This window comes from Ictidomys tridecemlineatus, chromosome 5 (genome assembly GCF_052094955.1).
Source record: "Ictidomys tridecemlineatus isolate mIctTri1 chromosome 5, mIctTri1.hap1, whole genome shotgun sequence".
NCBI lineage: Eukaryota > Metazoa > Chordata > Mammalia > Rodentia > Sciuridae > Ictidomys > Ictidomys tridecemlineatus.
In genome coordinates this window covers 59,016,680-59,043,245 of record NC_135481.1, presented here as the reverse complement: position 1 = coordinate 59,043,245, position 26,566 = coordinate 59,016,680, and the positions used below count along the sequence as shown (strand labels likewise).

General features: G+C 35.8%; 1 protein-coding gene across 9 annotated transcripts in view; it reads right to left on the bottom strand.

The window, feature by feature from the left end:
• The window catches only part of Syne2 (spectrin repeat containing nuclear envelope protein 2), a 321,684-nt gene that overhangs the window by 215,593 nt on the left and 79,525 nt on the right, over positions 1-26,566 (bottom strand). For all 9 annotated transcript variants that reach the window (XM_078050038.1, XM_078050030.1, XM_078050033.1 and 6 more), the window contains exons 4-11: positions 25,888-25,983; positions 25,720-25,797; positions 25,536-25,628; positions 18,809-18,990; positions 15,056-15,252; positions 9,091-9,191; positions 6,774-6,875; positions 3,576-3,713 (exon numbers count right to left, since the gene is read on the bottom strand). In XM_078050038.1, coding sequence (XP_077906164.1) covers positions 3,576-3,713; positions 6,774-6,875; positions 9,091-9,191; positions 15,056-15,252; positions 18,809-18,990; positions 25,536-25,628; positions 25,720-25,797; positions 25,888-25,983 — 987 coding nt within the window. The remainder of the gene's footprint in view (positions 1-3,575; positions 3,714-6,773; positions 6,876-9,090; positions 9,192-15,055; positions 15,253-18,808; positions 18,991-25,535; positions 25,629-25,719; positions 25,798-25,887; positions 25,984-26,566) is intronic.

The window sequence follows — 26,566 nt, the reverse complement described above, 5'->3', positions numbered from 1 at the left end:
GTTAAGTCTGTATTTTCTCTTTCTGTGATCTAGTTCTACTGAATGAATCAATACTATTCTCAGAGTTAAGTTGTTTTTACTTAGAGGGGAAAGTGGGCAAAATCCGCATATTTCGTGGTATTCACTTTATTATTAATTTATTCAAAAACATTTGTTGGGTGTTCATTATTTGCGAAGAAAATACGTAAAAGATTTTTCACCAACTACTCAGGTATACAAAATGAGGACAGATGGGGGTGTAGTTCAATGGTACAGTGATTGCCTAGCATGTACAAGGCCCTGAATTCCATGCCCAATACAGGAAAAAAAAAAAGACAAAGTTAGGCTCCTCCACTGAAGCAGCATACAATGAAAGCACTGAATTTTACAGTTTTCACTTTGTCTTTTTTATTTTTTTGCCTTACAATTTTATTATCTCAAAAAACATACAGCAAAGGCAATTCTACAATGTTAAATCATTGAGTATATGCCATTAAATCTCCAGTTGGAAATGAAGAATCAAAATTTTAATATAAACAAATCAGCTAGGAATGGAAACCAGGGCCTCAAACCTACTAGGCAAAGGCTCTACCACTGAGCTACATCCCCAGCCCCAGCATGTTTTTCTATTGTATCTAATTATTTGTGCAGTTTCCAAGAAATAAAAAACAAACTAGGAAATTAGAAAATCTTTCAGTTAGAGGCTAAGAAGGATAGGTCTAATTCAATTGTAATTCTTTGCATAACTAAAAGAAAACTGCATATATATATATATATATATATATATTTTTTTTTTTTTTTTAAATGAAACCAAACTTGTGCTTTTTACTTAGGGTCACACTGAAAATATTTATATAGTAGTCAAAAGAAGAAAAACAGAGGCAGGCAATGTTTATTTTTTCATTCCTTTCCTTTCTCACTTAACATAGAAAACAGGTTCCACACTTCCTTTCTCAGACAATTACTTTTGAATTTGGTTGAAAATTTATATAAGATCTTATCAGATCAAAAATAAAACATTTTTTTCCCTATAGCAGACTTAAAATGAAACCATTACTAGGAAGCTTTAAGATAACCCTGTTCTCAAACTACTGAATCAAAAAATTGGATGATACTAAGTTTTATATACCGGATGACTTCAAAATCAGCACATCTCATTTTGCCACATTGAGAAATAAACTGCAGTCTGCTAGAATAAGAATAGAATTTTCGGATACTATCAATTTGTAGCACTTAATCTTGCAAAATAATTCTTTTTGTGATTTTGCTCCTTATCTCAGATATTTTTTTTTTTCCAAATCATATTCTGAGTACTTAGGCCAGGTCTCTGTGTCCTGGAACAGGCTGAACTGTACAAACACTCTCTTCTTCATTGACTTTTATTAAGGACCTGTCACAGGCAGCTCTTGTCCCTTCACAAGAGTCAGGTTCGAAGTTGAGATCAGCAGGTGCAGACAGTGCAATGAGCCTACCCCTTGACGGTAGGATTCCTGGAAGTGCACTTCTTTTCAAATTTAGATCCTCAGAAAGGATGGCTCTTTTAAGCCGGGGGACGACTATTTAAGTCAATATATAGTGTGGAAAACATATTCAGAAAACAGGCCGACCCTTCTGATAGCTAAGCAGAAATCAGCAAACATCTTCTATTCAAAGCCAGAGTAATAAGTTTGACTTTGTGGGCCATATAGTCTTTCCGCAAATTCATTAAAAATTATTTCATTACCAATTTAAAATAAGTGGATTTTATAATATATAAATTATACCTCAATAGAATTGTTTTGTAAAAATGAAGGCAAAATAAAGACATTTAGAGATCAAAGAAATCTGTCACTGCACTGTAAGATTAAATAAAAGATTTTAGGCATAAGGAAAATGGCTTCAATGAAAACTAAAATCTGTAGGAGGAATTAAAAAGAGTAGCCATCAAGATAAATATGAAAGATTAATTCCTCTTAAAATAATATTCTTTAAAATATATGGCTGTTTGAGGCAAGGAAATTATAACATGGCATTGGGAGCTTTAAAATATGTTTATGCCACATTTATGATATACATGTCAAACATGCATTTATATATAGAACAACTAACTATAAGATAAAGAACAGGAGGCAAGTGAATCAGTTTGATGGCAAGAATTTTATGTGTTTAAAGAAGTTGTACAATAACTAAGGAATTATACGACTCTACCAGACTGCAAAAAGTGTGGAATGTATAAATAAGGTGATCCTTAGAACAACCACTAAAAACATGAGGGAAAGAGGTAGAATGAAAAAGTCATGGACAAATTAAAATAGAATTCTACAGCAACAACAACCCCAACAATTCAAAAGAAGACAAGAAGGAAGAAATGGAGATACAAACAAACAAGGAATAAACAAAACAAAAAGTCAAATGGTGTACCTAATTTGAACCATAGCAATAATTACATTAAGAGTAAATGGACTAGACACTCTAATTAAAAGGCAGGTTTTCAGAGTGGATAAGAAAGTGAGATCCAATTCTGTGCTAACAGAATTGGAGATGCTCTGTCAATAGAAAAACTCAAAGAGGTTAAAAGTAAATGAAGAAAAGAGATGTGCCATATAAACAGTTGGCATCAGAAGACTAGAATGACCCCATTCATATTAGAATAAGTAGACTGCAAAAAAAAAATACAATGGTATTACTAAAGATAAACAGAGGTATTTCATAATGGTAAAAGTATCAATTAATTAGGAAGCCACAACAATCATAAATGTGTATATACCTAACGAAGTTTTTAAATGCATAAAACAAAATTTGGCAGAATTGAAAAGAGATTTCTAGGGGCTGCAGTTGTGGCTCAGTGGTAGAATACTTGCCTAGCATGTATGAGGTACTTAATTTGATCCTCAGTACAACATAAAAATAAATAAATAAAATAAAGGTATTGTGTCCTTCTATAACACACACACACACACACACACACACACACACACACATATATATATTTTTTTTTTTTTTTTTAAAGAGAGATTTCTACAAAGTTTAATATCTCTTGGCAGTTGGGATAACAACTGAACAAACTGACAGTCTGAATAACACTACAGTTGATATTTATAGACTTACATGCAATAATTGCAGAATACACATTCTTTTCAAATGCATACACACCATAATCAGGGCCAGAAATCAAGTCTTAATAAATTTACAAGGACGAAAATCATACAGATAGATTCAGACTTAACACACATATATCCATCCTTACACATAACTTCTGGGTTTGTCCCTAACCCTTTCAAGCATCTACTGATATTGACACACGATGGTGTAGAAGCTACAGGTCAACCAAATCATCTACTGTGTGGCAAAATAGGTATAATCTATCATGGTAAACCAAGAAAAGTAAGAATATAACATTGGATAAGTTTGCAATTAAGCACAATGCCACAAATTCTTATTTAAATCCAACTATTCTCCAAATGATGCTATGGAAAAAAATATAATATTATCCCATTTTCTGATGAAGCATCTATCCTGTGTTTTATAGAATTCTTCATGAAAGTCTACAGTAAAGTCTTCATTCAACAAAACAAAGATGCCCATGAAAATGTTCTTCAGACCAACATAACAGTAACCTTTTGGTTGAGGCCATCCCAGGCTTCTCTCAAGTGTAATTCATCTTCATTCAGCTCCTGCTGATCCCTTTTTAGTGACAGTACTTCCAGAAAGCGTACTTTTTCTTCATTGAATAACTCCATATAGGACGTCAGGCTCTATAATTAGAAGAATATTTTAAAGGCTGAAACAGTTAATTCACTTTATAAAATGTAATTTGCTCTTTGAAGACCTGTACCTAAAGATCATATTTAAATTTAGCTTAGATAAAGGTAAAATCCCTGACCCCAGGAGCTGCTCTCTGATCTGGTTTCTTTCTTCAGTGCATCCTGATAATTTGGGTACCAGCCAAATGAGTCTTGGCTTGTGACCTGTGTGCACAATGTTGGATGCCTGCTGGAATAGAACATCCAGTTCTATAGGATAGATCATGACGCCACATGGAAAATGTGAATTGGTGTGTCCTCCCAAATATGGGTTCACAACAAAATAAGAACAAGTACATGTGAGAATCATATCACAGTGTTGTCATGCACAAATGATTTTCAAAGTGTTTGTGATTAACTCAACCTGAACCAATTCTTCCAAATTCATTTTACGTAGACCAAAAAAAAAAACAAAAAACAAAAACAACCACTTTCTCCCTGCCACCTCACATTCAATTAACAAAGCTTTTCTTGGTTCACATTTGTGTGAAGAGTGTTTAACAGTTATCCATTCTGTCAGATGCAGTGGCACACTCCTGTAATCCCAGTGACTCAGGAAGCTGAGGCAAAAGGATCACAAGTTCAAGGCCAATATGAGCAAGTTAGCAAGACCCTATCTCAAGATAAAAAAATAAAAAGGGCTGATGATGTAGTTCAGTGGTAGAGTACTCCTGTGTTTAATTCCCAGCACTGAAGAAAAAAAAAAGAGTTATTAATTCTATAAATATTATTTATATAATTACTGATTATTTCTAATTGAATTTTATATGAGATGGGCCTAGTGACACATTCTTTTAGTCCAGGTGCTCAGGAGGCTGAGATGGGAGGATTGTTTGAGCCCAAGAGTTCAACACAGTGAGACTCTGCGCATCAGGAAAAAAAAAAAAACTATGCACAAACCAAGGGGTAATTAATTTATTTAACTTCTTTCTGATAATTAGTAACTCCATGAAGCCCTTTTATTTAGGAAATATGAATCTATTATACATTCCTAAATCAAAGATGTGTGCCTGAATGATACACTTCCATTGAACACTGAGCATTTGGTCAACAAGAAGAATCTTAGACCAGAGCTAAGAAGCACAAGACTTCTATACTGCTTCAACCAAAGGAAGATGAGAAAGTCTTGTCTCTTCTTTCCCAGATGGCTTCAAATAAAAACAATGGTATGGTGCACAAATCACACACCTGTTGAGTATTAGAGTTGTTGAGGCTGGATTCACCCATCTCCCTCACCTCACAGATAGGGCAGTGGAGACCTCCAGTGCTAGTGGCTGTGAGGACACATGGATAGCACCCCACCTTATCCAGAACAGAGAGATGGTAGGAAACACAGAACTGCATAGACAAGGGACTCTAAGATATGGGACTCAGACACCTTCACCTTGGCTCCTTCAAGATTCTATAATGAGAACAAACGCTTCTAATTGTACTGTCCAGGAGCCCTGAGGAGGCCGAGTCAGAAGGATGAAAAGTTCCAGGCTAAGTCTGGTGGGGCAACTCTGGAGGGTGAGGGAGAAGGATAAGTGGTTCAAAGCCAGCCTCAGCAATTTCGCAAGTCCCTCAGCAATTTGGTGAGAACTTGTCTCAAAATAAAATGGCTTAGCCAGGAATGGTGGTATACACTAGGAATCCCAGCTACTCGGGAGGCTGAAGAAAGGATCACAAGTTCAAAGCCCACTATCTCACTGTAAAAACTAATGGGGGTGGGGCTGGGGATATAGCTCCATTGGTAGAGTGCTTGCCTGGAATCTACAAGGCCCTGGAATGCACAAAAAAAAAAAGAAAGAAAGAAAAATAATGAGGACTCAGAAGTGGCTTATTGGTAAAGCACCCCTGGGTTAAATCTCTAGTACCACAAACAGAAAAAAATAAATAAAAAAGGATGGGATGTTGCTCAGTGGTAGAGCCCCTCTGGGTTCAATCCCAGTACTGAAAAAAAAAAAAAAAATCTACAATGAATACCCACTTACCCTGGAACAGCAACAGGATATAAAAAGAGCAAGAAGTTTAAAGCTACTCTCTAAAAAAACCCTACTCCAACCCTTTAGTAGCTACGTAACCTTAGATAAGTCATTTACTCTCTCCCAACCTTATTATCTTCGTCTATCAAACTGAAATAACAACTCCAAACTCAGCAAGATGTCTTAACCTGTAAAGTACTTATCAGCAAGGTGCCTGGCACATAGCAATACTGAATATATGGTGATAATGATGAAAGTTATCATTAGGACTGGGGATATAGCCCTGTGGCAAAGCACTGTAGCACACACAAGGCCCTAGATTTAATCCTTAGCACCAAAAAGAAATAATAATAATAATAGTTGTCATTATTTCCCAAAGGACTCCTTGATTGAGGCCGTGTATTAGAATTCTGGGATGCCCCATTGCTCATTTCCTGATTTTTCCTTTCATTCAATATTCATAATAAAAAAGCATATTCTGGGGCTGGGGTTGTGGCTCAGCGGTAGAGCCCTCCTCAGGCACATGCAAGGCACTGGGTTCGATCCTCAGCACCACATAAAAATAAATAAATAAAACAAAGGTATTATGTCTAACTACAGCTAAGAAAAAAAAAATTTTTTTTTCAAAAAAAGCATGTTCTGCTATAAACCAGGGATTGGAGAACTTTCATTGTAAGGGGCAAGACAGTAAAGATGGCTTTATGGGCCAGATGGTCTCTTTTGCAGCCACTCAACTCGTGTTGTAGGAGAACCTTGCTGCGTGAAGTACTCCAAGTATCAGCGCCATCAACAACAGCAGGGACCTTGCTGGAAATGTAAAATTCCTGCCCCAGAACTACTGAATCTAAAAATGCATTTAAACAAGATTGCACTGTGATTCACATGCACATTAAAGTTTCAGAAGCGCTATCTTATTATTCAGCCCTGAAACCTGGAGTTGATTGAGTATTTAAATATTTAACTTAGAAAGAGTTTTCTAAAAAGGCATTTATTATTCTTCCCTAAAAGAGTAAACTACATACAAATAGGTATTTAAAGTCACACTTACATGATATTTTTTAAAGTAGGTCTTGCCTTCTGACTCCTTCAGTGCCTCCTGCAGCTTTTTCTCTTGCAGAGTTAGCCAGGCCATAGCGTCTTTTACCTTGCTCTGTAATTCACACACACACAGACACATTTAAACTCTCCCCTAAATAGACTTGACGACCTTTTTTGTTAACAATAAAATCAACACCTTGAAACATCGGTGAAATAATGTCATCATAACACTCCAATGACTCAGTGCCAAAAAGTAATTTTGCTTATTCATACAACACCTTAAATTTTAAAATAGATTGAAACTAACATCTAAACATCAGAGTGTACTTAAAAAAAAAAAAAAGGGGGAAGCAAGCAATGCCCCTCTGGTTTTGGCCCATCCATTTCTATTATTCAATTTCAGAGAACATTATCCCAAATCACTACTTTATAGTAGGCATTTTAGAAGAGTGTTTTCCAATTAATCTAAATAGGGAAGAACTCAAGAGACGTTCACTTCCTGAGAAAAGCACTGGCATCAAAAATATCTTGAATGTTTTAAAGGTCCTAAAATAACACTACTAAAAGTTTTGATGGTGCTATCACATGGAAGTGAGCAAAAATTATTCTTTTCTTAGATTCAATTCTTGCTTAGGTGGTAGCTGGCTTACATTTGGAAGCAGACTTTAATGCTAGAGGATAAAGCAGAAGTCACACCTTATTTCTAATTTTTTAAAAATTTCATTTGAGTTTTATCTAGTAGGCAAGAGTGGGGTTTTTTTTTTTTGCATTCAATTTCATGGACAGTTGAATTTTTCATTTTATTTTTGAATATGAAAATTAATTAGGAAAGAGTAGCTCCTCAGCAGGTCAGAAACAAGTGAAATGAGTTAGAAGCCGAGCCTCAGCTTGAGCCTCCCTTCCAGAGTCAGCAACAATCTGGCTTCTTGCCTCAAACACCACAGCTGGAAAAACAGAGGCCCAGTTTGTCAAATAAGATGTATGTAAACACATCTGAGAAAGGGATTTAAAATAAATTTGAAAATAATATTCATAAACATTTCACTGACTTCCCAGCACTCGTGTATCTTCATAAAATCAGAATAAGAATCAGAATAAGGGCTTCTTTTCAGCTCAGTGATTTTTATGAAATTTCTACCTACACTGTGTAACAGACTGAAAGTAAAAGGGAACTACTGAATAATCAAAAGGTACTCTACTGGTATTTCAAGAATATCGCAACAAACAAGGATCAAAGGTAGAACACAATGCTTCCATTTATACAAATTACACAGTTCCATTTACATGAAGCTAAAACAGAGGCAAAATGGAAATGTGCTAAAATTAGATGATGATAATGGTTGCATTATCATGTAAATACTCCAAAAACACATAGTACCATACACTTTAAATAATTGTATTTTATGGTGTATGAATTATATATCAATAAAGTGAATAAAAGTTATAATACACAAAAATTCAAATAACTCCAAAATTGTTTAAAACCTAGCTTCATTTAATTTGTCCCAATAAAGAAATAAATAAAATGCATTGTAGATTAACAATTAATTTCTTTATTTAGGTGCCAAGGACTAAATCCAGGGGCATTTAAACACTGGGCAACATCCCCAGCCCTTTTTATGTTTTCATTTTGTGACAAGGTCTCACTAAGTTACTTAAGGCCTTACTAAATTGCTGATGAGGCTGGCCTCAAACTTGTGAACTTCTGCCTCAGCCTCCCAAATTGCTGGGATTACAGGCATGTGCCACCACACCTGGCTAAAATTCATTTTTAGGTAATTCAGTAAAGCTTAAGAAGTTATCACTTTTACCTTAGGGAAAAAAGGGTAGAAAAATGAACTACAGTGAAAGAAATTAGAATACTGGCTGTCTGGGATGAATAATAAGACAAGAGGCACAATGGAATGTTGTAGGTAACATTGTTTCACATCATAATGGTTTACAAGGGTATATACATTTGTCAAAACAAACTGATCTAAACTAGGCATGGTGGCGCACACATGTAATCCCAGCAGCCTGGGAGGTTGAGGCAGGAGGACTGCAAGTTCAATGTCAGCCTCAACAATTTATAGAGGCCCTAAACAACTTGGCGAGACCCTGTCTCAAAATGAAAAAAAAAAAAATATTTTTTTTTTTGCTTTAAATTAAAGAGCTGGGATGTGACTCAGTGGTTGAGCATCCTGGGTGAATCCCTGATACCAAAAAAAAAAAAAAAATCACTGATCTATATAATTAAATTCTGTATGAAAATCATAGCCTAGTTTTTAAAAATTAAACCAGTAGTCATATACAACAAAATGACTTCATTTATACTGATAAAGACATACCTGAGTCATATCTCCAGTCCGAGAAGCATCCTTGGAATATTGCAGAAACTGTGCCACATAGGTCATGATTGACTTTTCATCGGGGTTAACAACATCCACGTCTGCAAGATATACCACACTATCAATTAGCTTTAGATGTTAATTTACTATAATGAATACTCAAGTGCAAGCTATGCCACAGCCTATGCCATTGGGTTCACAGGCTCTTGAACCAAAGTAGCTGAGTAACCATGCAATCTCTGCTCATTCAACCTTGCTCCAACATTGTGCACAGGGCTTATATCTAGGGCCACATCTGTGCAATTCTGGCATGGGTATGTACACAGCCTCAGTCTCCTAGTTACAAAGTTTCTATGATGCTATATGTGTGAGGCCATAAGTATTCAAGAAGGTAGAGAGAAGAAAATTAAAGCATTTCCCTTTCTAGAGACATGGTGCAGAAATTCCCCCATGTTGTATTAAAGAAGTCCCTTGCAAAATAAGTTCGAAAAACAGGGACTTCCCAGAGAGTCAAAATGGTTTTAAATTGTTTAAGTGCAGGACTTCTCCAGGCATATAATAAATCAAGTGAATCATAAAATCATAAAGAGATTCAATATGCCATAGACAAAACACTTCATTTGGGGATGTGTCTTTGTTGCCCAAACAACTAATATGTCATACTGACAAGGAAATCTTCTCTACTTATTAATTCAGTTAAATTCAATGCAACACATAGAGAGCTAACAAAGGCAGGTAAAAGGCTACAAAGGTGTATCAGGTATAGTCCTTGCCCTCAGGGACCTTATGATTCATCCCTTCGTTCATTCAACAAGTAGATGCTAGATGCTCTCAGGCACTGTCTGCCCCTCAAGGTGTTGATGGCTAGGAGAAAAATAAATGACACATATAACATACTAGGATGTTTTAGTGAGCCTGTTCACTAGGCCCAAAGAGTGCTATAAGTCAGCTAAAGGAGAAAGTAAATTTAATCCATGAACAAATAATATCACACAAGGCAGTAAGCATATAAAAGCTATCAATAAAAAGTTGGGGCTGAGGTTTCAATATAGGAAGGATTCCTAAGAGTCGAGTTACTCTGTTTTCGATGGAAGAGATGTAAATATCAAGAGACGCATAAAATAATGATACTGGCTTGACTAAATATTTCTTTTTAGACTTCTCATTTTATATGAAGCCATGATGCATGAGGATTAAATAGTTTAACAAAATTGTGTCAGAGGAAAGGTCCCTTAATCAAATATGACTACGATATTTGGTTTGCATAAATAGTCATAATGCATCTCACATTTTTGACCTACTATTTAAACTACAATATATTGTGGGCAATCATTTATACAGAGGAAATTTGTTTCTTTTTTAAAATATTTATCTTTTAGTTGTAGTTGGACACAATACCTTCATTTTATTTATTTATTTTTATGTGGTGCTGAGGATCGAACCCAGGGCCTCAAACATGCTAGGGGAGCACTCTACCGCTGAGCCACAACTCCAGCCCAGGAAATTTTTATTATATTGTCTGTTCTATTAACTGCCTAATTATTTGCACATACTAAAATAGAAAAAAAAATACAACCATTAAAGAGGATAAGGCAAGAGGAACACTAAGCCCAGAAGTTCAAGGACAGGTGCACAACAAACACAGAAAGACCCCCAACTCCAAAAGAGAAAGAGAGAGAAAGAAATTTTCATCCTAAGAGTGAAGATTTGAAGAATCACAATGTAAGCTTTTTTTAAAGGACAGTAATCAGAAATAAGAAATTAGAACAAAGTATGAGAAAAATAAAAAAAAAATATCTAACAAAAATTTTAAAAAAAGGAAAAGAGAAAGATAAAGATGGAGAGGAAATTTTAAAAAGGTAAAAAGAGAGGGAAGACAAAAAAACAGGAATAAAAGTCAACAAGAATTAATCAAGAATTACACTGAAAAAAAAAAAAAGAACAACAACAACAACATGAAACCAGACCAATCCCCAAATTGATATACAGAAATGTGGAATCATTATCCTAACTGTGAATTTAGAGATGTCACCTAATTTGGCTGGGGGTGTGATTCAATGGTACAGCACATGTTTAATATGCACTAGGCTCTGGGTTCAATCCCAAGGATCAAAAAAAGAAAGAATAAAATATTATCTCAATAAATATTGAACTCTCGTGAAAACCAAACAGGCAGACCCCAGGTAGATGGGGATACATCCAAGGAACACAGGAGCCAACTGAAAGAGCTCCCAATAGCCAATGCTTTTATGTTAAAACAAACTTTAAAAAAAAAAAAGAATCGAGCTCTAAAACAAACAAAATAGTATTGGAGTACAATTGCCAAGTATAAAATAAAATATCAACAAGCACATAGTCTTATAAATAAATGCTTGAATTAAAAAATAATAATAAATGGAAAACAGACAAATCTCCTATGCAGAAGACCTGTTAATAACCTTCCATCAAGGAGGGCCAGCCTCATTCACCTAAATATGGGCTATGCAGTGGTTTCCCTGCAAAGAGTACAATATGAAGGAGAGGGGGAAACTTCACAGCAGACAAAGCCGAGGGACATTTTTATCTCAGTCAGGTGGTCGAGGTCAGCATCAACAGTGACAAGCCACACTGACAGCACGTACCCTTGAACCAATGTGATAAGAATAGCACCTTGGTTTTGGGGTTTAGCTTATTTCTCTTCGAATAATATTTCTCCAGCTCCATCCATTTACTTACAAATGCCATAATTTCATTCTTCTTTAAGGCTGAGTAATATTCTGCATTCTATTGTCTTATATAATTAATTAGAATAAATTTTAAAAAAAAAACAGCATCTTGCCTCTAGGCCTTCTTCCCAAGAACCCACTAATACACTGATTATGAGGGAAAAAATATGAAACCAATTGTAATAAAGAGACCTCCTGCAAATGCCTGACCAGCAATCTACAAAACTGTCAAGGTCATAAAAAACAAAAAAGTGTAAGAAACAGTCCAGTCAAGAGTTGCCTAGGAGACAAGATAACTAAATGTAATATGGTCCCAGGGAGCATTCTGAAAGAGAAAAAGGTCATTAAGTAAAAACTAAAGAAATTCAAAGAAAGCATGGCTTTTAATTGTAATGATATGTCACTATTGGTTCTTTAGTTACAACAAATGTACCATATAATGAAAAATTTTAAGAATGAGGAAACTGGTGTAGGGTATGTGGAAACTTACTGTACTATATTTTCAACTTTTTTAAAGTCTAAAACTGTTATTAAAAATGAAGCCTATTTAAAAATAAATGAAGCCAGGCATGGTGGCACACACCTGTAATCCCAGTAGCTTGTGGGGCTGAGACAGGAGGATCTCAAGTTCAAGACCAGCCTCAGCAACTTAGCAAGGCCCTAATCAACTTAGTGAGACCCTGTTTCAAAATAAAAAATTTAAAAAGGGCTGGGGATGAAGCTCCATGGTAAATTGCCCCTGGGTTAAATCCCTATACCAAAATAAATAAATATCCAATTAAAAAATAAATGGAGGACTTTATATACAGAGATATGAAAAATTGTATTCTACATGTATAATAAGAATTGTAATGCATTCCACTGCTGTCATGTATTTAAAAAAATAAAATCAATAAAAGATTAAATAAATAAATAAATAAATGGAGGGATGAAGTATCAATACCTGCTATAGCATGGGGGAATCTTGGAAACATTATGCAAATTTAAAGTAGACAGTCACAAAAGATCACATATTTTATGATTTCATGTATGTGAAATGTTCAGAATTGGCATGGAGAGGTTGGAAGATGGAGAGTGACTGCCAATGGTCCCAGAGTTTCCTTATAGGGTGATGAATGTTCTACAATTGATAGTGGTGATGGTCAAACAATATTGTGAATATATTACCTTAAGTTGTACCCTTAAATGGCTAAATTATATGCTATGTGAATTATATCTCAATAAAACTGCTTAAAACCAAAAACATTGGGCTGAGGGTATAACTCAATGGTAGAGAGAAAGCTTAGCATGCAAGATGTTGTGAATTCAATCCTTAGCACCAAAAAACAAAAAACTATTTTTAATATATATATATATATATATATATGACAAATCCCCAGTCACCTGGCCACTGGTGTACAGGAGCCAGCTGGCTCACACTAATTTAAGAGAGCTGAATATTAAATGTTCAGTAGTTTTGTAATCTGTTTTTAAAAAATAGTCATCATTAAAAATTAAACTATGAGGGGAGGGAGGGAAAGGGTGGAGGTATGGGGGGCAGGAAAGATGGTGGAATGAGATGAACATCATTACCCTAGTTACATGTATGACTGCACATGTGGTGCAACTCTACATTATGTACAACCAGAGAAATATGTACAATGTATCAAAATGCATTCTGCTATCATGTATAACTAATTAGAACAAATAAAAATTTTTTAAAAAAAATTTTAAAATTAAACTATGTAAATATACAATTAAATGCTATTAAAAGCAAGAGTGACAAATACTCAAAACTTATCATTCCCCAATTACTATATTTGCATTTTACTAGCATTTATGGATAGGGTTATTTATGTCCATTGCATTTGTATGATGGACATAACATAATGGTGTGCTGCTCCACATTTTTTCCCAAATCTATGCTCAGTGACTTCATGACAGCAACTTGAAATCAGCCATATCGGTCGTATTTGCACCAAAAAAAAATAAGCAAATGAGAACTTGATTTTGTTGAATGCTAAAAAATGAATGGAGAAATTGTTAAGGATATACATAAATCCTAAAAGTATGTCCTATCTGTAGCTCTTACACTGTGATAGTATAAAAAAATTCAAGAAATATTTTTCCAGTATTTGACTTAGCAAAGCAATAACTCCTGTCACACTGAAGAACAAGTGAAATTTTGACATTCCTCGTTGCTATTCCACTTAATCATTAACATAAAGGAAATTATCAACCAAAGTGTAGTTCGTGTAAGAACTACACATGCTCAGCAAACTGCAGCCCCACGTTGCCTACAGATGATTGTAAGAGCTTGACAAAAACCAACTAGCACTTTGGGGCTATTTGAAATTTATAATGCATAGCATATATTATTATTGACAAACTGTGTCCTACATATCTTTTACCTCAGTAAAATTTATGACATGTTTAGATGTGTGTGTTTCACATTGTTCTGGAGAGCCAGCCACTGAACATTTACAATATATGCCCTGGTGATAAAACTGAGACTAGAATTTTTATCTCTTGATCTGTTGGTTCATTATAACTTTCACTAACTCTGTATACCTCTTTTTATTACTTTAATTCTTTTTTCTTTTAGGGCTGAGGACTTAACCAGGGTTTTGTGCATGCTAAACACAAGCTCTACCACTGAGCTATATACCTCCAGCGCTGACTTTTGTTTTTAATGTCGTTTTGTTTATGAAACAACAGAATTCAAAGTAAAGTGCTTTTCAGAAAGAAATCATTTTAATCTTGCTTTTAAAGTCTTGATTTAATGACGTTAAAATAAATTATGATTTGATGGTGATCTCTGCAAACATAACTGGCGCAGTATTTAGGGCTTTCTAGTAAGGACAACAGAGAGAGCAGCAGTTTCTGTTCCTAGAAGTTCTGTTTTAATAGGAGGAGGGAATGGAAAGGGGAGATACATAACAACCATAATTCAAGACTCAAAGAAACATCTCATGAGGGATTTACAACAGAAATAACAGGATCAAGAAGAACACAATAGAAGGAAATTAAGACCAAGGCTCAAATTATTCCAATAAAGTCACTGTCTGCTTCCAGCTGTGGCTTCACCCCTAATATTACTGAAGTTATTAACTAATTGGTAGGAATTCCTCTTTTCATGAAATTCAATAAAGAGTTTAAGCTAAACCCTCTAGGACTAAATATAATGTTGCTGTGTTTGCTTACATAGAGATATTAGTTTCAAATCAACTTTATGCTGAACCTTTAAAAAAATTGTTTTAAAAAGAAAGAAGCTTCTTTACCTTCTGGATCCAGCAATTTGGGGATTTTTAATTCTCGTTCTGCAATTCCAAAGGCCTCTTTCAGATTGTCCTTGTTGGATCGATGCTTCATCCTCTTCATGTCAATTAGGTCTGGTCGCAAGGCATGAATGACAGCCAGAAAAGCCATCCCGTTTCTCCAGCTTGACTTAAAATCTGTCACACTGACAGACTCATACCTATCGCAGAACGACATGATACACACTGTTAAAAATAACAGATCAAAACACTCCCACTATATTCAATAGTAATTAAAACGTTTCAGTGAACCCAATAACCAATATAAACCATTCTACGAAAACTTTTATCTTCTAGTCAAATTAAAGCAGAAGTTAAACTGCACCTCTGCTGTAGTGCTAGAAATGCAAATTCTCAGGCCATTCTCCACAACCTAATGATTTACTCTAGAAGTGGGCCCGAAATCCGCACCTTTAAAGCTCCCAAAATGATAATGATACTCATTCAAGTTCAGTACTCTTCATGCACAAGCTGCTGGCTCAAGACTGACTCTAGACTTTCACCTTCAGTTACGATCCTTCACTTGACTAACAATTTTTCTTCTCACTGGAGCAATTAAGTGACAAATTGGTCCTCATCATTAGCTAGTAGCCCACAGGATAGATGGACTTGGCCATTCCTTGGTTTAAAAGTCTGTCATTGTGAATAAATGGGCAAACGAAATGTGGTCTATACAGTGGAAGACTGGCCTAAGGAAGGCAGGAAATGCTGAGATGAGCTGTGACGTGGATGAATCCAAATGAATTAAGCCAGCTATAAAGGACACATACTGTATGATTCCACTCATACACGGCAGCCAGAGTAGACAAGTACAGAAAGACAGAAAGGGGGATGGTGGCTGGGCAGGGTGGCACATGCCTGTAATCCTTGCAGCTCAGGAGGCTGAGGCAGAGGATCACAAGTTCAATGCCAGTGTCAGCAACTCAGCGAGGCCCTAAACACTTAGAAGGGCCCTGTCTCAAAATAAAAAATAAAAAAGGGCTGGGGATGTGGCTCAGTGGTTAAGTACATTGGGTTCAATCCTCAGTACTCACAAAAATTAAAACAAGAAAAAAAAAGTAGAATGGTAGATGCCAGGGACTGAAGGGGGAAGAAAGGATGGATAGTTGTTGTTTAACTGGTACAAAATTTCAGTTGTGCAAAATGAAAGAAGTTCTGATGCGGCTGGTGGTCAAGGCTGCACAGCCACTGAACTGTACACTTAAAAATGGTGAAAATGGTAAATCTTATGTTGTGCATAATAACCTCTCAGGCCCTCAAGGGCCCTCTACCTCTCCCATCTCTGCATGATGCCTGCTCTTACAATGCTGTGGCCACCCTGGCCTCCCTCCTGATGTCAAAGCCACACTCCTCCCACTGGAATGCTTTCTCACAGACTTTCACACTTCCACCCAAGCCTTCCCCTCTGGGTCTCAGTTCCAAGGCCCCTCCCCAGAGAGGCCCTGCCTGGCCATCCTCTCTCTAACCAAAACAATTCTGACCACAGCATAAATCCTGCCTCATCTTGTTGCCAACTCTAATTATCACAGTTCTTTATCTGTTTCCCTCATCAGGATGCAGGTCCCTGAGAGGCAAGGCCTTGCCGTTCTTGTTGACCACGGCAGACTCACTTGCCAAACTCTGCTCCGCACATGATGGGGGCTTACTATATGTATCTATATATTTTGAATCACTCATTCAACACATTTCTATATTATATTTCTCTATATTTTACAAGAGGAAGTCTTTTACAAGTACAGATGCCAACAAAATTTGAGAAATATTCCAGAACAACTATAATTTCCTTTACACTCTCATTAAAAAAATAGTAATAATAAAGATATTCACTAGACAAAAGCTACTCAGTAGGGCTGGGGGTGTAGCTCAGAGGTATAGCACTTGCCTAGCATGCATGAGGCCCTGGGTTCCATCAGAGCCCTGGAAAAGGAGTGGGGAAGGGGGGCCGGGGAAGGGGAGGCAGGAGAGGAAGAGCGAGAGGGAGGGAGAAAATGAGAGCGAGAGAGATTAGGTACCCTGGATTACCAGTTAGAAGTACTGGGAGCTAGGACTTCAAACCCAGGAATTCTGGCTTCAGCCTGTGCTCCAAGACAGTAAGTTAAACTAATGGCTAAAGGAATGTAGTTCAGAGCTGAGGGCAGGCCCAGACCCTTTCCATGGGGCTGAGAGGGCCAGAACCAGCTCATCACGGAGCAGCAGGCACTGTGTCAACAGAGCACCAGGCCCTAAAGTTAGTTCTGCATTGATGAGCTGAAGCCAGTACCACAAAGATGTCACTGCCAGGTCTTCAGAGAGCGCACAGTTAGGCTGGGGACTGACTGGCAGGATCTAAGCTCACTTAGAAATAGAGAAGGCAGCCAGATTCATGTGTTTCACTAAGAAGAAAACACAACATACTACAATATAGTCTTATATCTGAGTCCCAGAAAAACTACAGAATATCGAAATACGAGTCACCCAAAAAATATCACCAATGATGGCCAAAAAGAATAAATCAAGACAAATCATTTAAGAGGTGCTGCACCTTAAGTTTAGCATCAGCTGTAGAGTTGAAAAGTAATGAGGGACAGACATGGAGAAAAGAAACACTGTGGTAAAAATACGAGGCTTTGAAAGGATATAAAGGTTTTTTATTCATAAATCAAATATGATATAATAATGCTTTTTGTACATGCAGTTTTAGATAAAAACTAAAATTTTCTCCGTAGAAAGTTCATTTAATGTATCTAAGACCTGTAAGTTGTGCATGTTTGTGAGTGAATGACAACTAAATAAAGGTGAGGCTGAAGGCAGAAAGGAACCTCTATCTCCCAGCCTTTCATTAGGAAGAACTTACTCAGGAGTCCCCATCTGAAAGGCCTCTGAAGCCTATTTACGACTCTACTTACCTGGACAATGCTACCACATGATGAGCAATGCCTCTGGCACCCTGCTGTTCTTCTAGTGGGGAGATCTCCTACATATTAATCCCTCATCCTTCCTAAACTCCAATGGCTAGAATAACCATTGGTGAAAACAGAAAGAAAATGTTTCCCCAAAGCAGAAATACATTTCTTTAACAATAAATTATGAGCACTACTTTCCCTTTATCATCTCCACTTTTTAAAAACACGTTGTCTCTAGTTTCTTTGTTTCCCAACTGAGTTGAGTAATAACTAATAAAGTCTTTACTTCTAAGTAATAAAGACTGTGGTTTCTTCATGTAATCATGACAGTATCAAGAGAAAACTTTACGTATTGGTTACTTCCTCACTTATTGGTTAATTGATACATTCAACACACATTAATGGAACACCTAGCATGAACTCTCATTTCCTAAGTCCTGGGGATACACAGTCACTTAAGATATGGTTTAACTTTCAAAGATCTCACAGTGTGGTAAAATCCCTTAAATCTAAACCCATCCTGCAAATGCACAGAAGAAGAGTGCCTGAAGAAGAAAATTTCCACACAACAGCAGACCACCTAAACACTGCAATGGGAGTAAGTTTAACCAGATATTTCACTTTCTGGCCTTCAAAACCAAAACTGGCCAAGCTCATGAACTTCCATATTTGGAACACTCACTAAAATATGAAGGGAGATAGAATTTTCTCTTTAGGTGAAGGAGGCCTTGGGGTAGCTGTTAAACCCAGTTAGGCCTGATCTTCAGGCCTGGAAGTCACTGTGTTAGTGGAAACGACTGTCCTGTGTCTCTCTGGATCCCAGCAAAGAACTTACCTGGCACATTTGTCTTGAGCCCACAAGAGAAGAACTTTCTTTGCAGACAACTGCCATCGCTCTTGGACTTTGAGGCATCTCTTTGCTGGAGGACTTGAGGTAGGAGATGAATCAGCCACACTCATATCATCCGGGGAAGGTTGATTGTAATTGCAAGAATCAGACTGGGCAAGATCCTCAATCTAAGGAAAGCATGATTGTCATCATGTATAAAAACATGTTACCAGGACTGAACCAAAATCCTCAGCCAAAAGAAGACCAAAAAGTATTCTGTAATAGTGACAGCTAACTCTTGGTAAAGGCGCTCTGGACAAATCCTTCAGTAACAGCATCTATCATCTAGGTCATACTTTGGCTTTCCATACTTTCATCTAGACTTGGGTCATTCCTGGCCTTACCCAGGTATGGCATCCCACATAGAAGGCAAGCATCCATTCATTCCCTGACCTGGTTACAGAGCACTTCCCTGAAGCCCAACATTTGCCAAACTAAACCAAACTAAACTAAACTTAACTCCTGGGTTGCAATATCTTTAGAGACTGAACCAATCAAAATGCACCTAAATCATTAAACATCAAGAACAAATGTACAGGGCTAGGGTTGTGGCTCAGTTGTGGAGTGCTTACCTAGCATGTGTGAGGCACTGGGTTTGATCCTCAGCATCACATATAAATAAATAAAATAAAGGTACTGTGTCCATCTACCACTAAAAATACTTTAAAACAGTGGGTGGGGTTGTAGCTCAGTGGTACAGGACTGGCCTAGCATGTGTGAAGCCCTGGATGTGATTCTCAGCAATTCATATAAATAAGTAAAATAAAGGTCCATTGACAACTATATATATATATATATTTAAAATATATTAAAATAAATACATACATTTACTTTAATATATTTTAAATATATATTTTATAAATTTATTTTAAATATATGTATATATTTAAAATATATTAAAATAAAGGTCCACTGACAACTAAATATATATATATATATATATATTTTTTTTTTTTTTTAAAGAATGTACATGCAGGAAAGAAAAACAATTAACCATATGGAAAACAAGTCCCAAGAAAAAAAATAAAATTGCCATTAAGTACATTCCAGTAGTAATTTAAGAAAGCTAGCCTGGTATGGTGGCGCACACCTAGAATCCCAGTGGCTTGAGAGGCTAAGGCAGGAGGATCGCAAGTTCAAAGCCAGCTTCAGCAAGTTAGCGAGGGCCTAAGCAACTCAGTGAGACTCTGTCTCTAAATAAAATACATAAAAGGGCTGGAGATGTTTTATTCAGTTTTACTCTTAATGCTTTACTCTTAATGTTTTACTCATTAAGCACTTTGAGTTCAATCCCTGGTACCAAAAATATAATAATAAGTAATTTACGAATGCTAAATGTATTCAATGAAAGAATAGGAGTTTTTTTTATAACACAGGTTAAAAAACATCACATCCAATGATGGTAAAAATAAGAGAAACTACTTTTTTTTTAAGTACTAGAATCAAACCCAGAATTTTGAGCATTTTATGCAACCACTATCTACCACTGAGCTATATCTATAGTCTTTTTTAAAATTTTGAGATAAGGTCTTTCTAAGTTGCCCAGGCTAGCTTGGAACTTGTGATTCTTCTGCCTCAGCCTCCAGAGTAACTGGGATTATAGGCATGTGCCACCACACCCAGCTATGAGAAACTGGATATTCATATCGTTAGTAAACATGGCAATTGGTTCAAATTTGGGGGGAGGGGCAACATGCTAATGTTTATCCAAAACTTAAAAAGATAAATCCACAAACATAGAAGTATTTAAAATATTTTTATCAAAAATTGACACAGTAACCATATAATCAATAGTAATACATGAGCCAGGTACATGGCATATGCCTATAGTCCCTATACTCTGAAGGCTGAGGCAGGAGGATTCCTTGATCCCAGGAGTTTGAACCCAGTCTGGGCAACACAGCAAGACCCCATCTCAAAAATGAACTAATTAGAGGCTGGGGATGTGGCTCAAGTGGTAGCGCGCTCGCCCAGCATACATGAGGCACTGGGTATGATTCTCAGGACCACATAAAAACAAAATAAAGATATTGTGACCACCTAAAACACTAAAAATTAAATATTTTTTAAAAATAAAAATAAATAAACTAATTATAATTATAGATGTGACCAACAACATTAACAAACTTCATCTGATTGGCATTGATGATAGGCACTGTAATTAAAATGGCAAAACCAATATTCTTTTTTTTTTAGGTGGACACGATATCTTTATTTTTATTTTTATGTGGTGCTGAGAATTGAACCCAGTGCCTCAAGCATGCTAGGCGAGCGCGCTACCACTTGAGCCATATCCCCAGCCCCAAAACCACTATTCTTTTAAAATGTAAACTAAAATTGACCATGCTAAGCCATTAAAGTAAGCCTCGGCTTTTTTTGGTGGGGAGTGGGCAGAGCGATAGGGGAGCTTTACCTCTGAACTAAATCTCCAGCCCTTTTTATTTTGAGAAAGAATCTTTCTAAGTTCCCTAGGTCCTCCCTAAATTGCTGAGGCTGGCCTTGAACTTGCCATCCTTCTGCCTCAGCCTCCTGAGTTACAGGGATTACAGGATGCACCCCATACCCAGCTAAGTCTTGACAATTTTGTAAAACTGAAATCATTCAGATAATATTCTCTGACCACACTAAAATTTTATTTCATGATGAAGATGAAACAAACAAAAATCACCAAATACTTGGCAATCAAGCAATAGATTCTTATAAATGTATGGGCCAAATGAGAAATCAGAGTATATTCTAAACAGAACAATAATTAAATTATATTAATTAGAAGAAGCAATATTTTAAAGACACCAATTTCTTAAAAAACATTCCACATATTCAATCCTAATCAAAATCGCAGCAAATTGTGTGTGTGCATGAGGAAATTGACAAGTTATTTATAAACTCTGGGTGGAAATGCAAAAAGCACAGAATAACCAAGATAATTCTGAAGAACAAGATGGACAAGATACACCATCAGATATCAAGACTTACTGTATTGCTATAGGAATTAATATAGTATAGTACTGGTACAAAGATAAATAATGGAACAGAATAGGTAATCTAAAAAGGGAGTCACCCATTTATGGTTACTTCATTTATGAAGGTGTTACTATAGTAGAGAAGGAAAATGACAACCCTTTCAATAAATAGTGTTGAATCAACTGGGTAGCCATATGGGAAAAAATAATTTTTGATTGCTTCAATAAAATATACTAAATAAGGGGCTGGGGTTGTGGCTCAGTGGTGGAGTGCTCGCCTAGCATGCGCAAGGCGCTGGGTTTGATCCTCAGCACCACATAAATGTAAAATAAAGATATTGTGTCCACCTAAAACTTAAAAATTTTACATATATATATATATATACTAAAAAAAATCAACCCCATTGTTGAAAGATTGTATATCTAAATATGAGACAATTAAGTTTTTTGAACTATAATATACAATAGGATCATCATTAGACAGATGTGAGATCTAAATTAATGAATTAAAATTTAAAATTCAGTTCCTCAGTCATACCTGCCACATTTCAAGAGTTCAGTAGCCGTGGAGATTATGGTTACTGTTTTGTACAGTGCGGCTATGGAACATTTCCATCATTACGAAAAGTTCTATTGAAGGCTGAGGATGTGGCTCACTGGTACAGTGCTCCCCTAGCAGGCTCTGAGTTCAATCCCCAGCACAACCACCAAAGAGGGAGAGAGGAAAAATACTACTGGACAGAAGTGTTCTAGAAAATTATGTAAGAGAATATCTTCAACATACTGGCAACAGGAAAAAAACACTGTTTAAAAGGATGTGAAAACTAATGGCCATAAAAGAAGTTGATAAATTCAAACTATGTTAAAATGATAAATGTCTGTTCATTAAAAAATTAAAAGGGCAAGCCACAGAGTCAGAGAACTTATTTGCAATTTATGTGTGTCCAACAGAACTTTTATCTAGAATATATTTTAAAGCTTCTACAAATCATTACACACAACATCAGAACTAAAATAAAAAATTTTAAATGCCAAGTGTTAGCAAGGATTGAATTAGAAATCTCAGTTCCAGTAGGAATGAAAATCAAATGATCCCATTAATAAACCATTTAGCAGTAAATAGTTGCCATGGTTTGCAAGTGTCCCCAAAGCTCAAGTGTTAGAAACCTGGAAGAATTAGGAGGCAAGACCTTTAAGAAGGGATTAGGTTTGAGGGTTTTGCCCTCATGAATGGATTCATGCCATTATAGTGGGAGTGGACTTGTTATAAGAGCTGAAAACTAGCAACAAAAAGAAAATGCACATCAACAGTGAATAATAAACAAGTTGTGATACATTCATACAACTGTATGTTCACACACAGCAATGGAAATGAAAGATGTATTGACACGTGTTACAACAAGATGAACCCTGCAAAGGATGTGAAGTGAAATAACAGACACAACAGAATGTATAGTGTGTTTAAGAGAACACACTTAGAATTCGCTTTCTGTGGAACTAAAGATGCTAAACTGCCAGACACAGTGGCACATGCCTATTATCCTAGTGACTCAGGAAATTGAGGCACTAGGATAGCAAGTTCAAAGTCAGCTTCAGCAAGTTAGTGAGACCTAAGCAACTTGGTGAGATCCTGTCTCAAAATAAAACATAAAAGGGTTGGGGATATGGCTCAGTGGTTAAAGACCCCTGAATTCAAATCCCCCCCCAAAAAATCTGCTAAACAAATCAATAATAAGGATCAAAGGGTTGGTTATATTTAGGAAAGAAAGACAGAGACTCGGAGAGAAGACCTGGGGTGCTGGAAAAGTTCTACAATTTCATTTTTGGTCACAGTTATGTGGATGTGCTTTTTAAAAACTTTGATTTAACTCTATTTTTTTGCAGTGCTGGGGATTGAATCCAGAGCCTTGTATATACTAAGCAAGTGCTCTGCCACTGAGCTATACCCGCAACCCACATGGGTGTGTTTATAATTTATGAAAATTCATCAAGCTCTATACATAAGACTTCTTTGTGCTTCTCTATGTGTATTAGTCACCAACAAAAGTTAATGTAAAATATTAAAACAAAGGTTCAAGTTTGTAAATCCTATGGCACAATTCCATTTTGTGGAATTTGGCTCACAGAAACAGTTAAGGTTGTATACAAAGGTTTTATCTTAAGGGTATTCTTTTTTTAAATAACTTATAACACAAATAATTGTGAGCATTCTGATAGTTCATTAATGAAATATTATATATCTATATCTATATATATATATATCCATTAAAATATATATAAATTCAAAAAGGTATTTATTAGAATGGGTTTTCAAACAGTATGGATAACAGGATCCCATTTGTTTAAGATACACAGTTGTCCCTAGTTATCTATGGGGGATTGGCTCCAGGATCCCTCCAGGTACCAAATGTTCAAATTTCTTATATAAAGTGGCAAAGTATATGCATCTAACTATGTACATCCTCTGTATACTTTATATCATCTCAATTACTTATAATACTTAACACAATGTAAATGTTATATAAATGATTTTTCTACCACATTATTTAAAAAATAATGAAAAAGAAAAAAATCTGTGAATTTTGTCTCTGAATATCTTATAGCCTCAATTAGTTGAATCTATTGATGTGGGACACATGGATACAGAGGACAGACTGTACATGTATGAATATATATATATATGTATATATATATGTATATATATATATGTATATATATATATATAAATTCTTGCTCATCATGAAGATTGTACAGCAAATTGTTTATCATAGTTATCTATGGTGGATTATAAATGATTTTCTTATTATCCATTGAAATTTTGAATTATATTTCACATGCCTTCAAAAGATAATTCATAAATATACCCATGAATTATAAAATTTTAATATTTTACCATATTTGGTTTTGTTGCTTTTTCTAATTCCATTTCCCTCTTTTCCAAGAGGAAAGAAACCACAATCCTAAATTTAGTCTTCATCATCTTTATGCATATTAGTTTATCATAAATACAAATGCATGTATCCAAAAGTAGTATGTAGTCTGGGTTTGTATGTGTTACATTTTATATAAATTAGTTATGCTATATTCTAGTTTTTCTAAAATAAGCATTGGCTTCCCCACATATTTTTTTAAATTATTTTTAAAGTAATTATGAATATACATAAAAATGCAATCTTTTAAGTAGTACAGAAAAATTGACACTAAGTCAACATCCCAGGCCTAAAAGAACAATATTTATCAGTCATAAGTTTCATAAAGTCAGGACTATAACTGTCAGTATATCTTGATGTGCCCTAGTACAAGAGCCAGATTATCATAAGAGCTCAAAAATCTCTGTGGAAGCCAGTCTCAGTGGCGAATGCCTATTATCCCAGCAGCTGGGGAGGCTGAGACATGAGAATCATGACTTCAAAGCCAGCCTCAGCAAATGCAAGGCACTATAGGGCTGGGGATGTAGTTCAGTGGTTAAGTGCCCCCTGAGTTCAATCCCCGTACCAAAATAAATAAATAAATAATAAAAGAAATGCAAGAACGAAAAAAAAACTGGCAAAAGACTTGCTGCATATTTTCTGCCTATTTAAGATTTCCAGAGCATCCTCTTTGTGGAAAAGCTCAAGATTGAATCAGGCATTGAGTGACAGTTATGGCATTCCACTCAGTTCAAACTGTGGGAATTAGAGAAGTAACTTTCCTATCACCACACTACTTACATGGAAGTGCAGTATAATTGTCCAAATTAGTCCAAGAATAATGGATGGGTTTCCTTCTATAATATCAGCAACGTGGACATTTATTAGCTTGACCTGGAAATGAAGAAGTGCAGATTAAAAGAAAAAAAATATCCCATAGCAATATAATCACTCCTGCAAATTTTCAGGTGAAATTTATACTCACTGATTGGTTTTCTAGGAACTTGAGAGCATGTTCTATATTGAGTCTACACTGGTGTGTATTAGATCCTCTATCACGAGGCTATGAAGTTCAAACAGATATATTACTCAGAAATATGAAATGCATTTTTTAAATCAACAAAAAGTTTCTTTGTGTCACATAAAATCTTACCAACTGCTGTCCTGAGAGTACTTCTAGCAGATCCAAGAGGACATGCCCCTTTCTAATGTCTGCGAATAAGTCTGATATAACTGAGGGAGAGGTGTGCTGAAAAAAGACACAAGAAAAATAATCAAACTCAGATAATTTGAAAAATCATCAAATCAAAAGTGCAGGACCTTCAGAATCTCATAAATGCACTCTGTATCTTCAAAAAAGCTAAGATTCAGCAGCAATTTTCTTCTTTTTTGAATTTGATTTTTATTTTATTTTTTAGATACATGACAGTAGAGTGTATTGTGATATATTATACATACATGGAGTATTACCTCTCTTTCTTCTGGTTGCACACGATATGGGGTTTCACTCATATGTGAGCATAGGAAAGTGATGTCCAATTCATTCTACTGTCTTTCCTATTCTCATCCTCCCCTTCCCTTCATTCTCCTTTGTCTAATCCACTGAACTTCTCTTCTTTTAGAAATGGAGTACCTTAAGAATCTTATAAATGCACTTTGTATCTTAAAAAAAGCTAAGATTCAGCAGCAATTTTCTTCTTAATTAATAAAATGGCAAAGCTCCTGCAAAGTTCCACATCGAGCCATAGTAAGAAAGGTAGTGGGCTTAATTTATTTCATGGCAAATTTCCAGTAATACAATACTTTTCTGTGTGGAGCTTTCCCTGAGAACT